Source organism: Mobula hypostoma, chromosome 5 (genome assembly GCF_963921235.1).
Source record: "Mobula hypostoma chromosome 5, sMobHyp1.1, whole genome shotgun sequence".
In the NCBI taxonomy this organism is placed as follows: Eukaryota; Metazoa; Chordata; class Chondrichthyes; order Myliobatiformes; family Myliobatidae; genus Mobula; species Mobula hypostoma.
Genome location: NC_086101.1, coordinates 124,445,033 through 124,463,123, shown reverse-complemented (window position 1 = coordinate 124,463,123; position 18,091 = coordinate 124,445,033). Strand labels below are relative to the sequence as shown.

Genomic DNA, 18,091 nt, shown 5'->3' with positions numbered 1-18,091 from the left:
GGATAGGTTGTTGCTGTATGACACTGGAACACAGACCTCGTGAGCACAGATCTGTTGTAAAACACTGGCATGCTGTACCAACAAAGATTGATCTGGGACTGTGTCATTCTAAGGTACAGTATTGGTGGGGACTGTATAATATTGGGATACAGTATTGGTGATAGATTGGTGATTGGTGAACAATACCCCCACTATTTATTACTCTTAACCAGCCTCTTCTTCCCAATATTGTTGAGTTGCTTTTGGTACCTCTTGAAAGTTTATTTTCATACTCTTCTTATAAGTTTTACCATTTATTCTGTCACTTTGAACTGTTATTTTGTACCAAGATCTGTACCGGATTTTCCCTTTTTGTATTCAAATTGTGTTGTCCTTTTCCTTTTTATTTATAGGTGATCCTTTGCCAACATGTCACACTTAGATAGGCTCTACATATGGTGTCACATGTAGATAGGGTCGTAAAGAGAGCTTTTGGCATGTTGGCTTTCATAAGTCAACGTATTGAGTATTGGAGTTGGGATGTTATTTTTGTTACAGTTGTATAAGATGTTGGTGAAGCCTAGTTTGGAGTATTGTATGCAAGAAAGATATTACTAAGCTTGACAGAGCACAGAGAAGGTGTGTCAGGATGTTGCTGGGAATTGAGGACCTGAGTTATAGGGAAAGGCTGAATAAATTAGGACTTCATTCGATGGCATATAGGGGAATGAGAGGAGATTTGATAGTTTACCAAATTATGAGGGGTATAGATATGGTAAATGCAAGCAGGCTGGGTAGACCAGAACTAGAGGTCATGGGTTAAGGGTGAAGAGCGAAATGTTCAAGGAGAACATGAGGAAGAACTTCACTCAGAGGGCAGTGAGAGTGTGGAACAAGCTGCCAGCAGAAGTAGTGGATGCGAGCTCAATTTCAATATTTAAGAGAAATTTGGGGTGAGTACATTATGGGAGGGGTATGGAGGGCTATGGTCTGGGTGTAGGCTGATGGGAGTAAGCAGCATAACAGTTGAGCATGGATTAGATGGGCAAAGGGCTTGTTTCTCTGCTATAGTGCTCAATGTCAGAAGTATAACCTGATTTAGTTTTATATTAATTTTTTTTAAACGTCCGCTGATCTCCTGGGGCTAGTTTACCACAAACACTCTCTACTTCATTGTTAAGGAGTCAGCCTTAATCTTGAGACACAGCTATTTTGCATGTTACTTTTCTAGATCTAACGTCGTATTATGACTTTTATTAGGTAAATGTCCAAGCTCAGTAAGGGTGTTAACTAAATTTGACTTGTATCTCAGGACAAACTCTATTTAATTTTACCACTTGCTGGTTGTGGACCATTCTTGCAAACAGCCATTGTGAATATGTTCTATTATTCACCACCCTTCTGACATGACCAATTTTGTTCCCTTCATTGTATATGTCCATTGATAAATCAGAAGTGGAATGTCTCTATATCAGTGCCTTTGCGGATAACACTGGAGCAACTCCTAAGTGACAGTTTGACATCTTGTCTTCTGAGTATGAGGCTGGTAAGTGAGAATTTAGGATTTTGCTGATCTGATGAGGAGGGCCTGAATAGTATGCTGTCTGGAAATACAAAGCTTTAAGCCCCACTCTTTGTACTAACCCAGTTGAAAGTGAAGGAGATGTAAATTATTACTGGCAGTCACTGGTTGGGATGCTTATCAGAACCTTTATAGATTGCAGTTCATGAACAAATCTGTTCAAGGTTGGACAAGGGGTTTTGAAGAGAATTTATTGCAATTGATGAAGTTGTGTTGGTAGTGAAATATTTTGCTGTGTATTACGTGTCTAAGAAAATATAACTTTAACCCCAGGGACAAGAATTAGCAATTTTAAAAACTGATCTTAATGCAAATGGTTGCATTCCATTCCACTCCAATTACTATAGAGCATGATTATACATATGATTACAATTAGAACATTGCAGGTGAGGAAGCATAAAGAGGCATGGATTCAGATTTACCTCAGGGTAAATTATATTTACCCTTACTTACCCTTAGAAACCACACAAAAATGTCCCAAACAATATTTGTAATTTCAAAGTTCAAAGTAAATTTAATATTAAAGTACTTGTATAAAAGGATTACAAGAAGGATTGGGATTGCTAAATGCACGTCCAAGCGCTCGAGCAAGATACTAAAGTATAACGTAGTTTCTATGGATATGAATCCCAGAGTGCTACGGTGCTATGTACATTCCACTTTAACGTATGGAAGCGAATGTTAGACAATTCCAAAGCAAAGTGAAGGAATACTCAAAGCTGAAGAAACATTGTTTTTGAGAAGAATGATGAAAATATTGTGGTAGGATAAAGTAACAAATGAGGAAGTGTTGCAAAATAAGAAGAGAGCAGATATCATCAATCACGAGATGTCAGCTGGAATTTCTGGGATACGTACTGAAGAGAGAGAAGTTCAAACATCTTGCAGTGATGTGAAAAATTGATGGAAGAAAAAACTATGGTCAACATCACATGGCATTCATGAGTTACGTTAAGGGATGGACAGGCAAAGGTTTTGAAGAGCTCATTAGAACTCAGATTAAAGACAGATAGAAAACCATGATGACCCACATAATGGTGATGATTGCGACATATATGTCATCGTATACAACTCTAGGTTTGTTTTCTTGCATTCATGCTTGGTAAATCCAAGAACCATAACAGAATCAATGAAAGACAGTACCCAATAGGATAGATAAACAACCAATGTGTAAAAGACAGCAACCAGCAAATACAAAATGAAGGAAATAATAGTAATAAATAAATAAGCAATATATATTGAAAACATGAGTTGAAGAGTCCTTGAAAGTGAGTCCATAGGTTGTGGGAACGTTTCAATGATAGGTCAAGTGAAATTGAGTGAAGTTATCCCCACTGGTTCAAAAGCCTGATGTTTGAGGGCTAATAACTACTCCTGAACCTGGTGGTGTGAGTCCTGAGACTCCTGTACCTTCTTTCTGATGGCAGCAGCAGGAAGAGAGCATGGCTCGGTTGGTGGGTGTTCCTGATGATGACTGCTGCTTTCCTGCAATAGCACTCCATGTAGATGTGTACAATGGTGGGGAGGGCTTTAACCGTGACGGTTTGGGCCATATCTACTACTGTTTGTCAGATCTTCCATTCAAGGGCATTGGTCCTTCCATACTGGCCTGTAATGAAACCAGTTAATATACTCTCCACCACACTTCTATAGAAGTTTGTCAAAGTTTTGGATGCCAAACCTTCAGAAACGTCTAAGGAAGTAGAGGCACGGTCGTGCTTTCTTCATAATTGTATTTACATGCTGGGCCCAGGACAGGTCCTCTGAAATGATAACACCAAGGAATTTAAAGTTGCTGATCCTCTCTACCTGCTCATGGACCTCTGGTTTCCTCCTCCTGAAGTCAATAATCAGCTCCCTGGTTTTGCTGACAATGAGTACGAGGTTGTTGTTGTGACACCACTCAGCTGGATTTTCGATCTCTCTCTAATATGCTGATTCATCACCACCTTTGATTCAGCCAATGACAGTGGTGTCATCAGTAAACCCAAATATGACAATGGAGCTGTGACTAGCCACACAGTTGTAAGTGTAAAGTGAGCAGAACAGTGGGCTAAACACACAGCCTTGTGGCGCACCTGTGCTGATGGAGATTGTGGAGGAAATGTTGCTATTTACAACGTTAATACAGAAGTGCTAATTGGCAGTTGGCATCAACCAAACAAGGAAACTTTACTCATAACAAATGATAACTTAACAAACAATAATCTAGAAATAGCAAATAATTTGTAAAATAATCATACTCCCTTTATATTGAACGCACAAATGAATGACAAGATGAGTGGTGCTTCAGTCTCTTCCTTATTTATTTGGTGATGCAACTCAAAGATGCCAAAAAGGTCAGACTGGGCCCAAGCTACTTTCAGAATTCATGCCAAGATTCAAGGATGCTGCATAAAACGATCATGTTTGCTCTACGCGATTTCAGCGAACTTGCATTATGGCTATAAGTGAAGATCAATCTAAGTTAACGGTATCATGCTAACTGGAAACAACTGTCAGATATATCACTCCCACGTCTGAGGTCAAACCTGCAACAGGCCCAAGTTAACCAACTATCTCAAACACTTCTCCATCCAGGTAAGGTAGCTTTATCGAAAGAATGCTACTTGCTGAAGGAGTTGATGCATCATTTTATTTTCTTCTGATCCAATATTACGACTCCTCCGTCCATCTCTTTGTTGTCCTGCCCACTGTTCTTAGGGACTGCCAGAGGAACACTTTGAGTAAGTTACTTTGTTTCCCAGCACAAAGTGGTAAGGTTCTTCTCATGTTAAATGCAGCAACAAATGAAGTAAAAGATTCTTGTTTTGCCATTTGATTGTGCAACCTCAATGCACTGTGTAATGTATTGATCTGTATGAACAGTATCCAAGACAAGTATTTCACTGCACCTTGGGATATGTGACAATAATAAACCAATTTATTAGCAAACGGAAGCAAACAACTGTGTGATATGTAGCTGCAGGGATTGTTAATTGGAGAGATTTAAAGGTGAGGGGCTGGGGAAAAAGGAGAAGAAAGCAGGTACCTTTCCCTGTTCCTTGTCCCTGGACAACAATTTTTTAGGGAGTAAGTCAGGAATGTCACAGCTGTACAGCATAGAAGCAGGTGCTTTGGCTATCATGATCGCCAAGTAAGCATCTAGATCAGTTCCCTTTTCCATAACCGTCTATATACTTGCTTGGACATGACTTACTGTAAATGTCGTAAAATATCTGCTTCTACCACCACTCCATCAGGCTTACATCCATCTTAATGTCAAAGGCTGCTGATGAAACTCTGATCTGAGGGTTTTTTGGGTGATCTAGGGGATGCCTTTATGCTTCTTTATGTCTGATGTCATCCTGAACTTTCTAGTTTATAGAGACACTTGAATGTGATGCCTATGAAGCTAAAATGAAATGATAAAACTTGTTCAATAACTCAATAAAGCACCACTGAAACATTCAATTTGCTAGACCAGTACTTGAAAATTAACTTTGTAATGTTTCCAGAAATACGTTGCCATCATCCTTAATATCAGCTCTGCCTTTGTGGTCACCGATTTCAAATAAAATGGCTCAGAGATTCCATAGCTGTGACATGAATTTGATCTGCTGATCAAATCTGCAGATGACATAACTCTGATTGGCCTTATTTCTAGTGGTGATGAGACAGCCTACAGAGGAGAGGTTGACATCCTGACACAATGTTGCCAGGATAACAACCTCTCCCTCAATGTCCAAAAACTAAAAGAGCTGATTGTGGATTACTCGAGGAACGGAGACAGACTCGGCCAAATTAACATCAATGGATCTGCAGTTGAGAGGGTGAGTAGTTTCAGGTTCCTTAGTATACACATCACCGATGATCTCACCTGGACTGTTCATAGTGGTTTTGTGGCAACAAAAGCACAACAACATCTCTTCCACCTCAGATGACTGAAGAAGTTTGGCATGGGCCCCCAGATTCTCAAGACCTTCTACAGGGGCTCCATTGAGAGCATCCTGACTGGCTGTATCACCTCCTGGTACGGGAACTGAACCAACCTTGATTGCTGGGCACTGCAGAGAGTGGTATGGACAGCCCAGTGCATCTGTGGATGTGAACTTCCCTCTATTGAGAACATTTACAGCAGCAAGTGCAGAAAGAAGGCCTGGAAGATCATTGGGACGCCAGTCACCCCAACCATAAACCGTTTCAGCTGCTTCCGTCTGGCAAACGCTACTGTAGCATTAAAGCCATGACCAACATGTTACAGGACAGTTTCTTAATACGAGCCATTAGACTTATAAATGCACATGTCTGTACATTGCAACAGAGTCATAATGCAAAGATTTTTACTCCCTGACATTGTGGGATGGATGCAAGATTTAAATAAATGCAAAAAAAATTCTTAAATTCTAAAATTTATCTTTTTGAACATAATGTGCAACCAGGTGTCTCTCATAAAGGATATCTGGCCTTCAAGATAGTGATCTGTCAACCTGGCCAACCACATTCCCCATTCTGAAGTTTGGTCTGAACAACAGCTGAAACTTTTGACCATATCTGCATGCTTTTATGCATGGAGTTGCTGATTAGATATTTGCATTAATGAACAGATGTACCTAATAAAGTGGCCAACTGAGTGTAGATGAGATTAGGGTAGAAGCTGAAATACCATAAACTTTAAAAATAATATATAATTGCTAGTATCTCATAAAACATGGAACTTTAATTAGTTCCAGGGAATAAGATGCTACCCAGGTAAACTTACTTTCTCAGGGCCAGAGTGGCAGTTTAGCATGTCCATTTAAGACCTCATTAAATAAACCATAATAGTTCTTTATTTCCTATATTACTGCGACACAATGCTGGGTCCATTGTTGTTTGTCATCAGTATTAATGATTTGGATAATAATGTGGTAAACTTGATCAGCTAATTTGTAGCTGTTGCCAAATTTCTGGGTGTAGTGGACAACGAGGAAGTCCATCAGAGCTTGCAGAGGCATTTGGATCAGCTGGCAAATGGGCTGAAAAATGGCAGATGAAACTTAATGCAGATAAGTGTGAGGTGTTGCACTTTGGCAGGACAAGCTAGGGTAGGACACACGCACTGAATGGTAGGGCTCTGAGGAGTGTGACAGGGCAAAGTATTCACAGATCCATAATTCGTTGAAGTGGCATCACAGTTAGATAAGGTCGTAGAGAGAGCTTTTGGTACATTTCCTTCATAAAGCAAAGTACTGAGTACAGGAGCTGAGATGTTATGTTGAAGTGGTATAAGACGTTGGTGAGGCCTACTTTGGAGAATAGTGTGCAGTTCTGGTCACCTATCTACAGGAGAGATATAAATAAGATTGAAAAAGTACAGAGAAAATTTACAAGGATTTTTGCCAGGATTTGAGGACCTGAGTTACAGGGAAAGGTTGAACAGGTTAGATCTTTATTCCCTGGAGCATAGGAGAATGAGGGGAGATTTGATAGAGAAATGCAACATTATGAGGGGAATAGATAGAATAAGTGCAAGCAGGCATTTTCACTGAGGTTGTGTGAGATTACAAGCAGATTTCATAGGTTAAGGTTGAAAGGTGAAATACTTAAAGAGGACCTGAGGAGGAACTTCTTCACTCAAATGGTTGTGCAAGTGTAGAACAAGCTGCTAGCAGAAGTGGTGGATGTGACTTCGATTGCAGCAGTTAAGGATCGTTTGGACAAGTACATGGATGGCTATGGTCCAGGTGCAGGTTTATGGGACAGACTAGATGGGCCAAAAGGCCTGTTTCTGTGCTGTAGCACTCTATAACTCTAAGAATATTGAATAAAGAGTGAGATGCTGTCGGATTTTTGCAGAAGATGGCTTCAAGGAGCACAGCCTGTGAAGTAGCTGTGTATCCCCAGCACCAACCTGTTGATTTCCATGTTGAACTGTGCATGGGTGGACATTACAGACTGTTGTTAGTCTTACATGATAATAACGGCTAACGTTGCCAACAGGCCTGCTGTCATTACAAGTACAGATCTCTGCCCTATGTTATAATCAGTTGTTACAGACCTGGCTCCAGTTCGATGTAATCCATTGTGAGCACAGTTGCTTGTCACAGGTCTGGGTATCTGGTGGTTTCTTTCCCGACTGAGCACAGAAGCTAGGCGACTGATTGATAAGCATTCCTTCTGCTGTCACCTTCTGACAACTGACCAGCCGCTTCTGTGTTCCTCCCCCACAGAGCTGTGAACAAGGGGACCAGCTGGTCACAGTCCACCTAGAAAAGGATGTTGCAAGAGTAAAAGTTATTTCACATCAAGCCACATTGCAATCCTTGTTTAAATATCTGATTCTACACTTGTTTATAACTATTTTTCTCTTTCTGCATTTACATTCCAAGAGTTGAACTGCACGTGCATGTAGCAAGAGTGTCTTGGACCACCAGGTGGTCCACAGCAGGGGTGATTGATAAGTTTGTGGCCTAAGGTAGAAGGAGATGAGTTATACAACTCTTGTTATATGCAGGTGCAGTTCAACTCTTTGAGTGTAAATGCAGAAAGTTTGAAGTTGATAACCTATAACTTTCTGGAGGTCCAAGACGCCGACTTCTACAAAGAAGGGATCCGTATAGTCCACGACCGCTGGGCTAAGTGTGTAAACGTAGGAGAAATAAGTGTGCTAGGTTTTCTAAAATTGACTTGTTCTACCTTAGGCCATGAACTTATCAATCACCCCTCGTAGCATAGAAATATAGTTGTACAGGCATGAATTAATCAGTCTGAATGTCTGGTGGAAGAAGCTGTCCCGGAGCTCGTTGGTCCTGGCTTTAATGCTACGGTACTGTTTCGTGGATGGTAGCAGCTGGAACAGTTTGTGGTTGGGGTGACTCGGGTCCCCAATGATCCTTTGGGCCCTTTTTATACATCTGTCTTTGTAAATGCCCTGAATTGTGGATGTTCACATGTACAGATGCGCTGGCCTGTCCGCACTGCTCTTCAGACATTCCTTCTGATAAGCTACTGTTCAGTCATTTCAAAACTTCCGTATCAATTTGAGCCAAAACTGACTGGAATCTGAGGAAGTGTCTGCCTGTTATATTACTCCATCTTGCTGTGTGACTCATTGGTAATTTGCTACATCTTTCCACCCTCTCTTCCGAAGATACTAAGTCCTGTTAGGATGCCACAGGAAGTTGCTTCCTTCAATAACCAGCTCCTGAACAAAGGCTGATTATTTAACTCGAAAAATTGATGCTCGCTCTGACTGCTGCCGCTGAGATTAGGTAAGTGCACACCAATGAAATCATGGCTTAGAAAGAGTGATGGAAAATGAGATTGGGATAGATAATCGTGGGCTGAGAGACCTGTTCCATGTTTTGTGATTCTGTGACAAGCACTGCTTGGGTAATACTTCAATTACTGGTTTTAGTTTATTCTCCAGTGACTACAAATTATCATTCCATGATATGAAAGGTTGTAATCTAGTGAAGAATGAGTTGTGAAAGAAGAATTTAAGGCAATGACATAAATCCATGTATTGGATCCTGTTTTTAAGTTCCTTGGAGAGGAGGTAAATGAAGGGGAACCTAACTGAAGAATACAAAATTATGAGCGGCATATATAGGTTAGAAATTCCCTGTACTGGAGGAGTCTGAAACGAAACTGCATAATTTCACTATTGGATTAGAAGGGTTAAAGGGAACTTGAGGAAGAATTTTTCACCTAGAACATGGTTCATATCTGGAATGCACTGCCTTGACCGGGTGGTGAAGTCACAGACTCTCACAACATTGAAGAAATATCGAAATGAGCAATTAAATTATCAATGTATGGAAGGCTATTGACCAAGTACTGCTAAATGTGAATGGTATATTTGGTTACTTGGTGGTCAGAATGGGCCTGTTTGACTGAAGGACTGGTTATGACAACACCTATTAATGTTAGGAGAAGTTACACAGCAGTAAAAGACTTGTGCAGTTCATTTTCTTGCCGTCAGAATGACCTAGTTATTGTTCATGGTGTTTGATTATTACTGATGAATAATGCAAAATATTAATTTCTCTGACTAAGTCATGAATTTATATTGAATTTGTAATGCAGCACAATATATATTTCATGGGTGCATTTCACAGAAAACTACAGGAAAACTCTCATAACTGAAGTTCATAAAAAGCTCCAGATGGATGGTCACCCAACCAGACCCTTCAACCGGTGAGCACAGAGAATGATTAACTTCGGCCAACCTGAAACAAATATAAATACAATCAGATGTTGAGAGCAGCTGCACTAGCATTAAACCTGATGTGGCCAATTCAGCTTCTTTCTAAATTATTTCCAATTCTAATATGATTTTAATGGCCAACATGAGAAAATCTGCAGAAGCTGGAAACCCTACTCAGTTCCTCCATCATTTTGTGTGATCTCAATTGCCACTTCTTCCAGCTCAGTGGCCCCGTTATGAGGGCACAATTCTAGTATAGTATATTGAAACAGAATTAATCATTCCCACACTATGACTCATGCCTTCAATCTCTCAAATCCTCATTCACTCGGTAACAATTATCTACTCAAACGCTTCCTCACTCTCATAGTCTCATTCACACTTCGCTCATACCTGCTTGTGCTTACTCACACTTTCAAACTCACTGAACTCCAGACAATCTACATATTCTGCCTTTAGCAGGTGTTGCAAAGTTATGCCTGTTCCGGAACTGGCCTCAAACAATCAGTGCCAAGGTATACAAGTAATTCCTCTCCAATGGTGTTTTTCAGGGTTGGATCAATTACAATGAGAACATGCACATTAACTAAGGCTTTTTGATTTACAAAAAAAATCTACAAATGAAAAAGTATAGATGCTATCTTGGTGCTTAGCTGTTTGGGATTAATTACTTACCTTGGAGGACAATCCTTTATGTTACATTTAATGGGCTGGAAGTGTGGGAGAGGCCTGCCCTTGCAGTAAAACTTGTCAACCTCAGTTTCATTGTTCTGCAGACACTTTAGCTTTGGAAGCTTCAGGCCTTTATTTCCACATGGAGCTGAGCATGGTAACATACCACCAATCAGCCACTTGTACGCTAATACAAAGACATCAGAAGCAAGTTTATTGGAACAATGCAAAATAGTGGAACAAATTTCAACATGTACCAGAACAAATTAATCATCTCAGTACTTTCTCTGGAAATCTTCACTGTATATAAGAGGGAGAAATTTGACTTTTGGCAAAGTGTAAAAATATTGATTGTTAATGGTACTCCTCCCATATTTTTGGCTTCATTAATTTCAATGGAACAGAATGTGAGCAGCTATTTTCCTTAAATATGTTTAGCATAGGTGACAAAATAAATTTTTGCCCACAAGGGTGCCACGGTTAGCGTAGCAGTTAGCGCAATGCATTTTACAGCTCGGGGTGTCGGAGTTTGGAGTTCAATCCCGGGGTCCTCTGTAAGGAACCTCCATTGAATGCTTGGGTTTTCTGTAGGTCCCTCCCACGGTCTAAAGATGTACCGGGTAGGTTAACTGGTCATCGTAAATTGTCTTGTGATTAGGTTAGGGTAAAATCGGTGTTGTCAGGGGATGATGGGTGGTGTGGCTTGAAGGACCAGAAGACCCATTCCACATTGTATCCTTAAATAAATTAATTAGTTAAAATAAACATGAGAAGTTCTTGATGTAAACATAATCCAGACTGACTCTCCACTGCTGCTCTGAGTGAGCTCAGCATCAACATAGGGCCAGGACTGAGAAAGTGCAGTGCCATACAAAGAAAGTAGTACACTGTCAGGTGGACAGCATTGAGTGAATGAAGCAAAGTTAGACAGAACTCTTGGATGGGCAGTGATGTTGAGAGACACTTTTCTAAAGGCTTGCCATATTGTTGGAGAGAATACTGGACTTTTAGAATGGCAGCTTTGAGGAAGTGCAGCACCACAGAATGTCTGTCTACTTAACCAGAGGCCTCACCTGCTTTCACACATATTCATAAAAGATTCCAGTGCATAACTAGATAAAGAGTAGCCATGTTCTCTCTGAAGTGATGATCAATATTCATCCATCAACCAACAGACTATTTGGCCCAGTTGTTGCATAGTAATCTTTGCACTTCACAGAAGCCTCCTCCAATCCTCTTTGAATGTTGCATCAACACATTTTAGTGCCTTTCCCCTGATTAGCTTATCCATCTTCCCTTTCACTGCACTTATTGGCATTCACCTCTAATTCTATTGACAACGCTCTTTCTGCTCTCCAAACAAAAGATGTTCCTAACCAGAATGATTATATTTAAGGTGATAAGTTCTGGTCTTTACTATCACCTGCAGCATTGTCTACCCCATCAAATTGTTTGTCATTAAAGGACCACCCACATGATGAATCCTGGCATAGTCAACTTGGCAGAATCATTCAGTTCCAGAAAAAAATACAAAATGCTTTCAGCTGCTGGAAATCTACAACAAAAATAAAAAATGCCAGAAATATTCAGCAGGTGATGCCCCATCAGTGGGAAGAGAAACAGAGTCAATGTTCATCACAGACCTTTCGTCAGATTTCCTCAGTTCTAGTGTCATCACTCAATTCCAACATCTCAGTGCTTATAATTGTTTTCAGTAACATAGGTCCACACTCAGTCATGGTGTCTATAAGATTTGCCAGGTATTGCTACAAGTTTAACACACAGGCCATTCATGCTGTTGGGTTCCAAAACAGCACCTCTGTCGATGTGCACAGTTTTAGGGCAATCTGCACTGATGGCATGTGGGTGAAAGGAGATGAGGGCAGTGGTTGTAGGGAACACAATAGAGCCCTTTGCTCCTCAACCACATGTTCACTATTATCCTCTCAGCCCTAATGGACCTTTTTAATAAATTATGCATTTATCTGTTTTGAAGTTCATTAGGTTATAAACATTTTCTAATGATCCAAGTACACTGAAGGTACTTTATAAACACAAGTACGTTTTCTCATTTCACACGCTCTTTTTGAAGTGAAAGATTGCCTTGAGTAGGTCTGGATTGATTATTGCCCGTGTGAAAAAGGAACACTGCTGCGGTTTGCTTGTTCTTCCATCTTTCGCAAATTAGAGATGGAAACAAACATGAACAACTAGAAACACATTTCTGTGTTATTACCACCTGTCTGCACTTTGCCCATTATTATCTGCTACAGGCTTCATATACTACTTACAGTGATGGTTGGAGTTGGTTAATGGGTAGTGGAGATACTAGGTTAGATAAAGAAAAGATGGAAGTTGCTTCTCGGTTCTGAGGCCATATCCTTGAAATTCAGTCACGACAAGTTGATGGGTAAAGTTACATCTTATATCACTATCGTTCTGTGTAGTAACATACCATACCTGCTATCTCCACCGTCACCTTTAGTACAAGAGTTCCAGCTTCATTCTCAGCACGACAACTGTAATCTCCTTGGAGACCTTTTGTGATATTTGTTATTTGAAGGATCTGTTGTAAAGCTAGGACTTGGCCAGGACGAGATGTCCCATTTATGGGTTTGCCATTGTGTAACCAACTGATGCTGGGCTTCGGAAATCCTTTAACAGGACAACCTAAGACAGAAATAACAAAATAGTTTTATTTCTGATGCAGTTGGTTTATAACAAACATTGTGATGTACATTCATATTTCAGTCTTCATATTTATTACTCTAATTCAGTTCATCATAATTCTGCCCTTCTTAAAATTATTACTTTTAAAATTTCCTGCTTAGATCCAACAAATCCAATAGTAGGAGTAAATTAGTTTTCTTATCCATAACAATACTTAATTTGCTGAGAATTCCACTGAACACACAAACGACAGGAAATAGAGAAGGAAACAAAGTTTCCTACTTCAAGGAATACAAGTCTGCTAGGAATTTTATTTTGATCTGTAAATGCTATATTATTCTATCAATATTATGCTGGGTTTACACAATTATCTCTTCACTCCTAGATTAAGTTTCAATGTAAGAATCTGGGAAGCACAGATTAGGAAAGTCCTTTTGGTTAATGAGGTGCAGGTCCATCCAGGGCTCTGCTGGCTGTACATTAATCATCAGCCTTTCAGCCATGTACCCACTGCTTGGTGACCCCATACCATCTCCTAGTGGGATAAAGTCTCAGTTTTCAATCTTCTCTTCACTGTGTTCACAGTCCTCCTAGCAGTCAGCTGCTTCCCCAAGCTCTACGACTCCCTTCCTAAGTATTGCTGAGTCTTTATGTCACTTCCCTCCATTATGGTGTTTCTTAGAATCTATCCTCTGATCAAGCTTCAGGCCTGCTGTTTCAACTCGTTAGGTGTAGGGGGAGTATATGCCTGTGGTTTATATTTACAACTGATGCCTGCAATAAAAGCTTCAAATCTATATTTATAGGATCTGCCAGTTCATGTGTACTGTACATTTTTTACTGCGTGCTTATGTGTCTGTGGTTCACATCTGTAGGTTTCAGTAAGATGGTGATAAGATTTTCATTTTCAAACATTCTTATCTTAATGTTGGATGTTCTTAATCTTGTAGTTTAAAACAACGATATTAAGTGGGAAACTAGTACTCTTTAGTCTCCCAGTTATTGAGGAGACTAAAGAGTACTAGTTTCTGAACTGGTTAATCAAAGGAAATTCTTAAGAATTAGAACTTGATAAAATAAATCTAAAGGCCCAACTAAAGTCACAGCATCCTGTTTATATAACATCCCCTGTGTCCTGCATCCGCACATTCTAGACTTCAGTCAGGAAAGGGTTTGGTGAGTAAGGAACTTCAGAGGGGTTAGGGTGAAGGTAACAGAATTCAATAAGTTGATTTCTTATTAAAGACGTTATTTGAACAAAGAAATGGCTGATCAGATGATGTGTCAAAGCTGCAGTATATGAGAGTAAATAGAAACTACAAGAGTTCACCACGATCACATTTGGACTTAATGCCTCTTGCATCTTGAATAATTTCACCTCAGAAATATTAATTAGAGCCCAAGATTCAGACTTTGCAATACATCAGATAGGAGAACAGTACCTGTATGTTTTGTTCTCAAAGTCAGTTAAAGTTTGTACTGGTCAGTGATCAGGGACTGATGAACTACAAGTGCAATGGACAGAGGAATCCAAATGGTAATGTTGCAGGAATGTCTGTCCTTGCCCAACAGGAAAGAAATTCCAAAGCAACACACACAAAATGCCGGAGGAACTCAGCAGGCCGGGCAGCATCTATGGAAAAGAGTAAATAGTCGACGTCTCAGGCTGAGAAGGGTGTTGGTGCGAAATGTTGATTGTTTACTCTTTTCGAAAGATGCTGCCTGGCTTGCTGAGTTTCTCCAGTATTTTGTGTGCGTTGCTTTGGATTTACAGCATCTGCAGATTCTCTTGTGCTTGAGATATGAAGTTCTTGTTGTTGATGTGGATTAGAAACAGAGATTGCAGGGAGGATGATAACAGTACTGAGATATTAGGGCCATTCTTGGGGGAATGAAATGGAATGCAATAGTGCTAAGTAATGGTATTGTAAGAGGAATAGATATCATTCTCTACACCTTGTGCATCAGTCCCAAAGAGAAATGAACTTCAATTTATGGGGCGCTGACACTATTATTGAGAAATTAGAGAGTTCTTGTCTTCACGTGAATCAGACAGCTTAGCTCTGGTCTTCACGTGAATCAGACAGTCCAAGAGAACTGAATGCTGTGAATAATGTATTGATAACAGCAAAACTAAAGACCCAGAAAATTTAAAGACTCTACCTAACTGCACAGAGCATTCATAACATGACAGCTGAAGTAATGATGCAATTAGAAACAAAATAGCTGCAATCTTACATCCGTTACACAGAGAACAAAGTGTCTATGGTTGGGGATTAAATAACACAACTTTCAAAAAGACCAGAAAAATGGAAGAGGAGGGGAGTGGCCCTGATATGAAAGAATGAGATCAAGGGAGAAGAGAGACAGGATCTTTATTCAGAAAACGAAGGAAAAGAATCAGTTTGGGTGGTGACAAAGAAAACTAAAGGGCATAAACATTGTTGGGAGTTCCCATACCGCAGCAAATTGTAATGAGAATGCTGAGTGCACATAGAAAAAGAAATGTAATGTCACCTGTGACGCTTGTTCTAAATGCAGACGATTAAATAAAGTCATTCGATATATTGTGAAAGTCAATATTCATGGAATGTCTAGGTGAGGATTTAGTAGATTAGCATATTGAGGAACCAACAAGGTTAAAGGTTATTTAATCTCGTATAGTGTAATCAGAAAGACAGCGAAGGGGCTTCAAGCGGACAGCAGGTATTACATAAAAATTGAAAATGATTTAATTCCAACTGAAACTAAGATTTTGAATCTGAATAAAGTAAACAATATGGGCCCCAAGAGGCAGGCTGACTGGGAAATTACATTTTAAATATTACAATAAATGAGCAACAGCTAATACTTAAATAATTCTGCATAGCTTACAAGTAAATTGTATCCCCATAAAATTCCCAGCAGGGAAAGTGGTCCAGACATGGTTGTCAGAAGCAGTTAGAGACAGTATTAGATCAAGGGATAAGAGCTTATGATGATGCTGAAGCCCAGGGATTACTGAGCAGTAAGCCACAGAAAACAGTCTTCCCTCTGTGGACTTTGTCTACACTACCCACTCTCTCATTAAAGCAGCCAACATAATTAAAGATTCCACGCATCCTGGATAGTCTCTCTCCTCCCCCTTCAAATCGGGCAGAAGATACAAATGCCAGAAAGCAGGTGCTACCGTGCTCAAGGACAGCGTCCACCCTGCTGCTCATTGTTACAAGACTATTGAATCACTAGTACGATGAGATGGACTCTCGACTGTATGGTCAGGGGCCTTGTACCTTATGGCCTACCTGCACTGTACTTTCCCTGTGACTATAACACTTTATTTTGCTTTCTGTTATTGTTTTACTTTGTACTACTGCACCTCAGTGCACTGCTGTAATGAAATGACCTGTATGGACAGTAGGCAAGACAGGTTTTTCACCGTACACCAGCACATGTGACAATATGAATCCAATTTACTAGCGTAACACCCTGGGCAAGGTTTCACTGCTAATGTCGTGATTGTTCCGTAGCAGAGATAATGGAGGCTTTTGGTTGTGTACCGTTTAATGAAGGGAGTGCTCTTTTCTTGTTGTGTGCCTGACAGCAAGTTGTTCCAGGAATTTTGTTCGGTGGAAGATGGAGAGAGAAGATGCCAGAATGGAGAGGTCGTAGACTGCAGAATGGAGTGGACTTGGAATGGGACCAGGAGTCGACGACGCCCGGGGAAAATCAATGGAGGACTAACGGACAGGAAAACCATGAGCTCCAACGGGCACATTAGACTGTTTCACTAAAATAGGCCCTTTTTGTTTTTTCCTTACTAACCCTATAGTCAAATTAGGAATTGTAAAGCTAAATAATTTAATTGCAATATGGTGTATTGTGTGTTATTTCATGGTACTGTCTTGTAACAGGGGAACACATCACACAGCATCCACATAAGCAGGAGGTTTTGCACCTCAGATTTCACACGTTTGGCGGGGCCAGAGACTCTTCCGTAGAATAACACCACCGGCCAAACCTGTGGGTTACACTAGTTTACCAATTTATATTTTGGGAAAAAACATCACAATTCAGCAAAGGAGTTTCCGGGAAAGAAAGGAAAAGTTAAACATGAATGTAAGAAACAAAAGAGAGATTGCAAATACATGCATGAAAGGGGGAAAAAAGAGATGACGTTATTGTGGATTAAATGGGGAATAAGGAAATGGCAAGGAAATTAACAATTATTTTATGTTCGCATCTACAAACATATAAGAGGCAAAAAGCATCCTGGAAGTAGCGGTAGACCCCGTTTCTGGAGTATCTGAGGAACTAAAAAATGATCATTATTTTTAAGAATGAACATTGAAAAAAAATTATGGGCAGTATCCTTGCATATGATTCACTGAGAATTAATGTTTAGCCCCAGCAAGAAGAATATTGACCTTTATTGCAGAGGATTGCACACAAAAGTTATATATTATTGTAAATGACTAGACTATAAGACTATAAGATATTGGAGCAGAATTAGGCCATTTGGCCCATCGAGTCTGCTCCGCCACTTCATCATGGCTGATCTGATTTTCCTCTCAGTCCCAATCTCCTGCCTTCTCTCCATACCCCTTCATGCCCTGACCAATTAAGAATCTATCAAACTCGTCCTTAAAATTATATAAAGACTTGTAGTCCACAGCTATATGTGGCAAAGAATTCCACAGATTCACCACTCTCTGGGGAAAGAAACTCCTCCTCATCTCCATTATAAAAAGACACCCCTCTATTCAGAGGCTGTGTCCTCTGCTCTTAGATCTTCCCACCACAGGAAACATCTTCTACACATCCACTCTATCAAGGCCTTTCACCATTTGATAGGCTTCAATGAAGTCACCCTCATTCTTCTGAATTCTAGTGAATTCAGGCCCAGAGCCATTAAATGCTCTTCATATGACAAGCCATTCAATCCTGGAATAATTTTCGTGAATCTTCTTTGAACCGTCTGCAGTTTTTTGCACATCTCCAAGTGAGGCCTCACCAGCGCTTTATAAAGGAAGTCTCAG

General features: G+C 40.1%; 1 protein-coding gene across 1 annotated transcript in view; it reads right to left on the bottom strand.

Annotated features, from left to right (window-relative positions):
• LOC134346985 (ADAMTS-like protein 1) overlaps positions 1-18,091 on the bottom strand; it is a 546,173-nt gene that overhangs the window by 13,481 nt on the left and 514,601 nt on the right. Inside the window, exons 26-28 of the mRNA XM_063048923.1 lie at positions 12,864-13,073; positions 10,407-10,590; positions 7,581-7,788 (exon numbers count right to left, since the gene is read on the bottom strand). Of these exons, the coding sequence (XP_062904993.1) occupies positions 7,581-7,788; positions 10,407-10,590; positions 12,864-13,073 (602 nt within the window). The remainder of the gene's footprint in view (positions 1-7,580; positions 7,789-10,406; positions 10,591-12,863; positions 13,074-18,091) is intronic.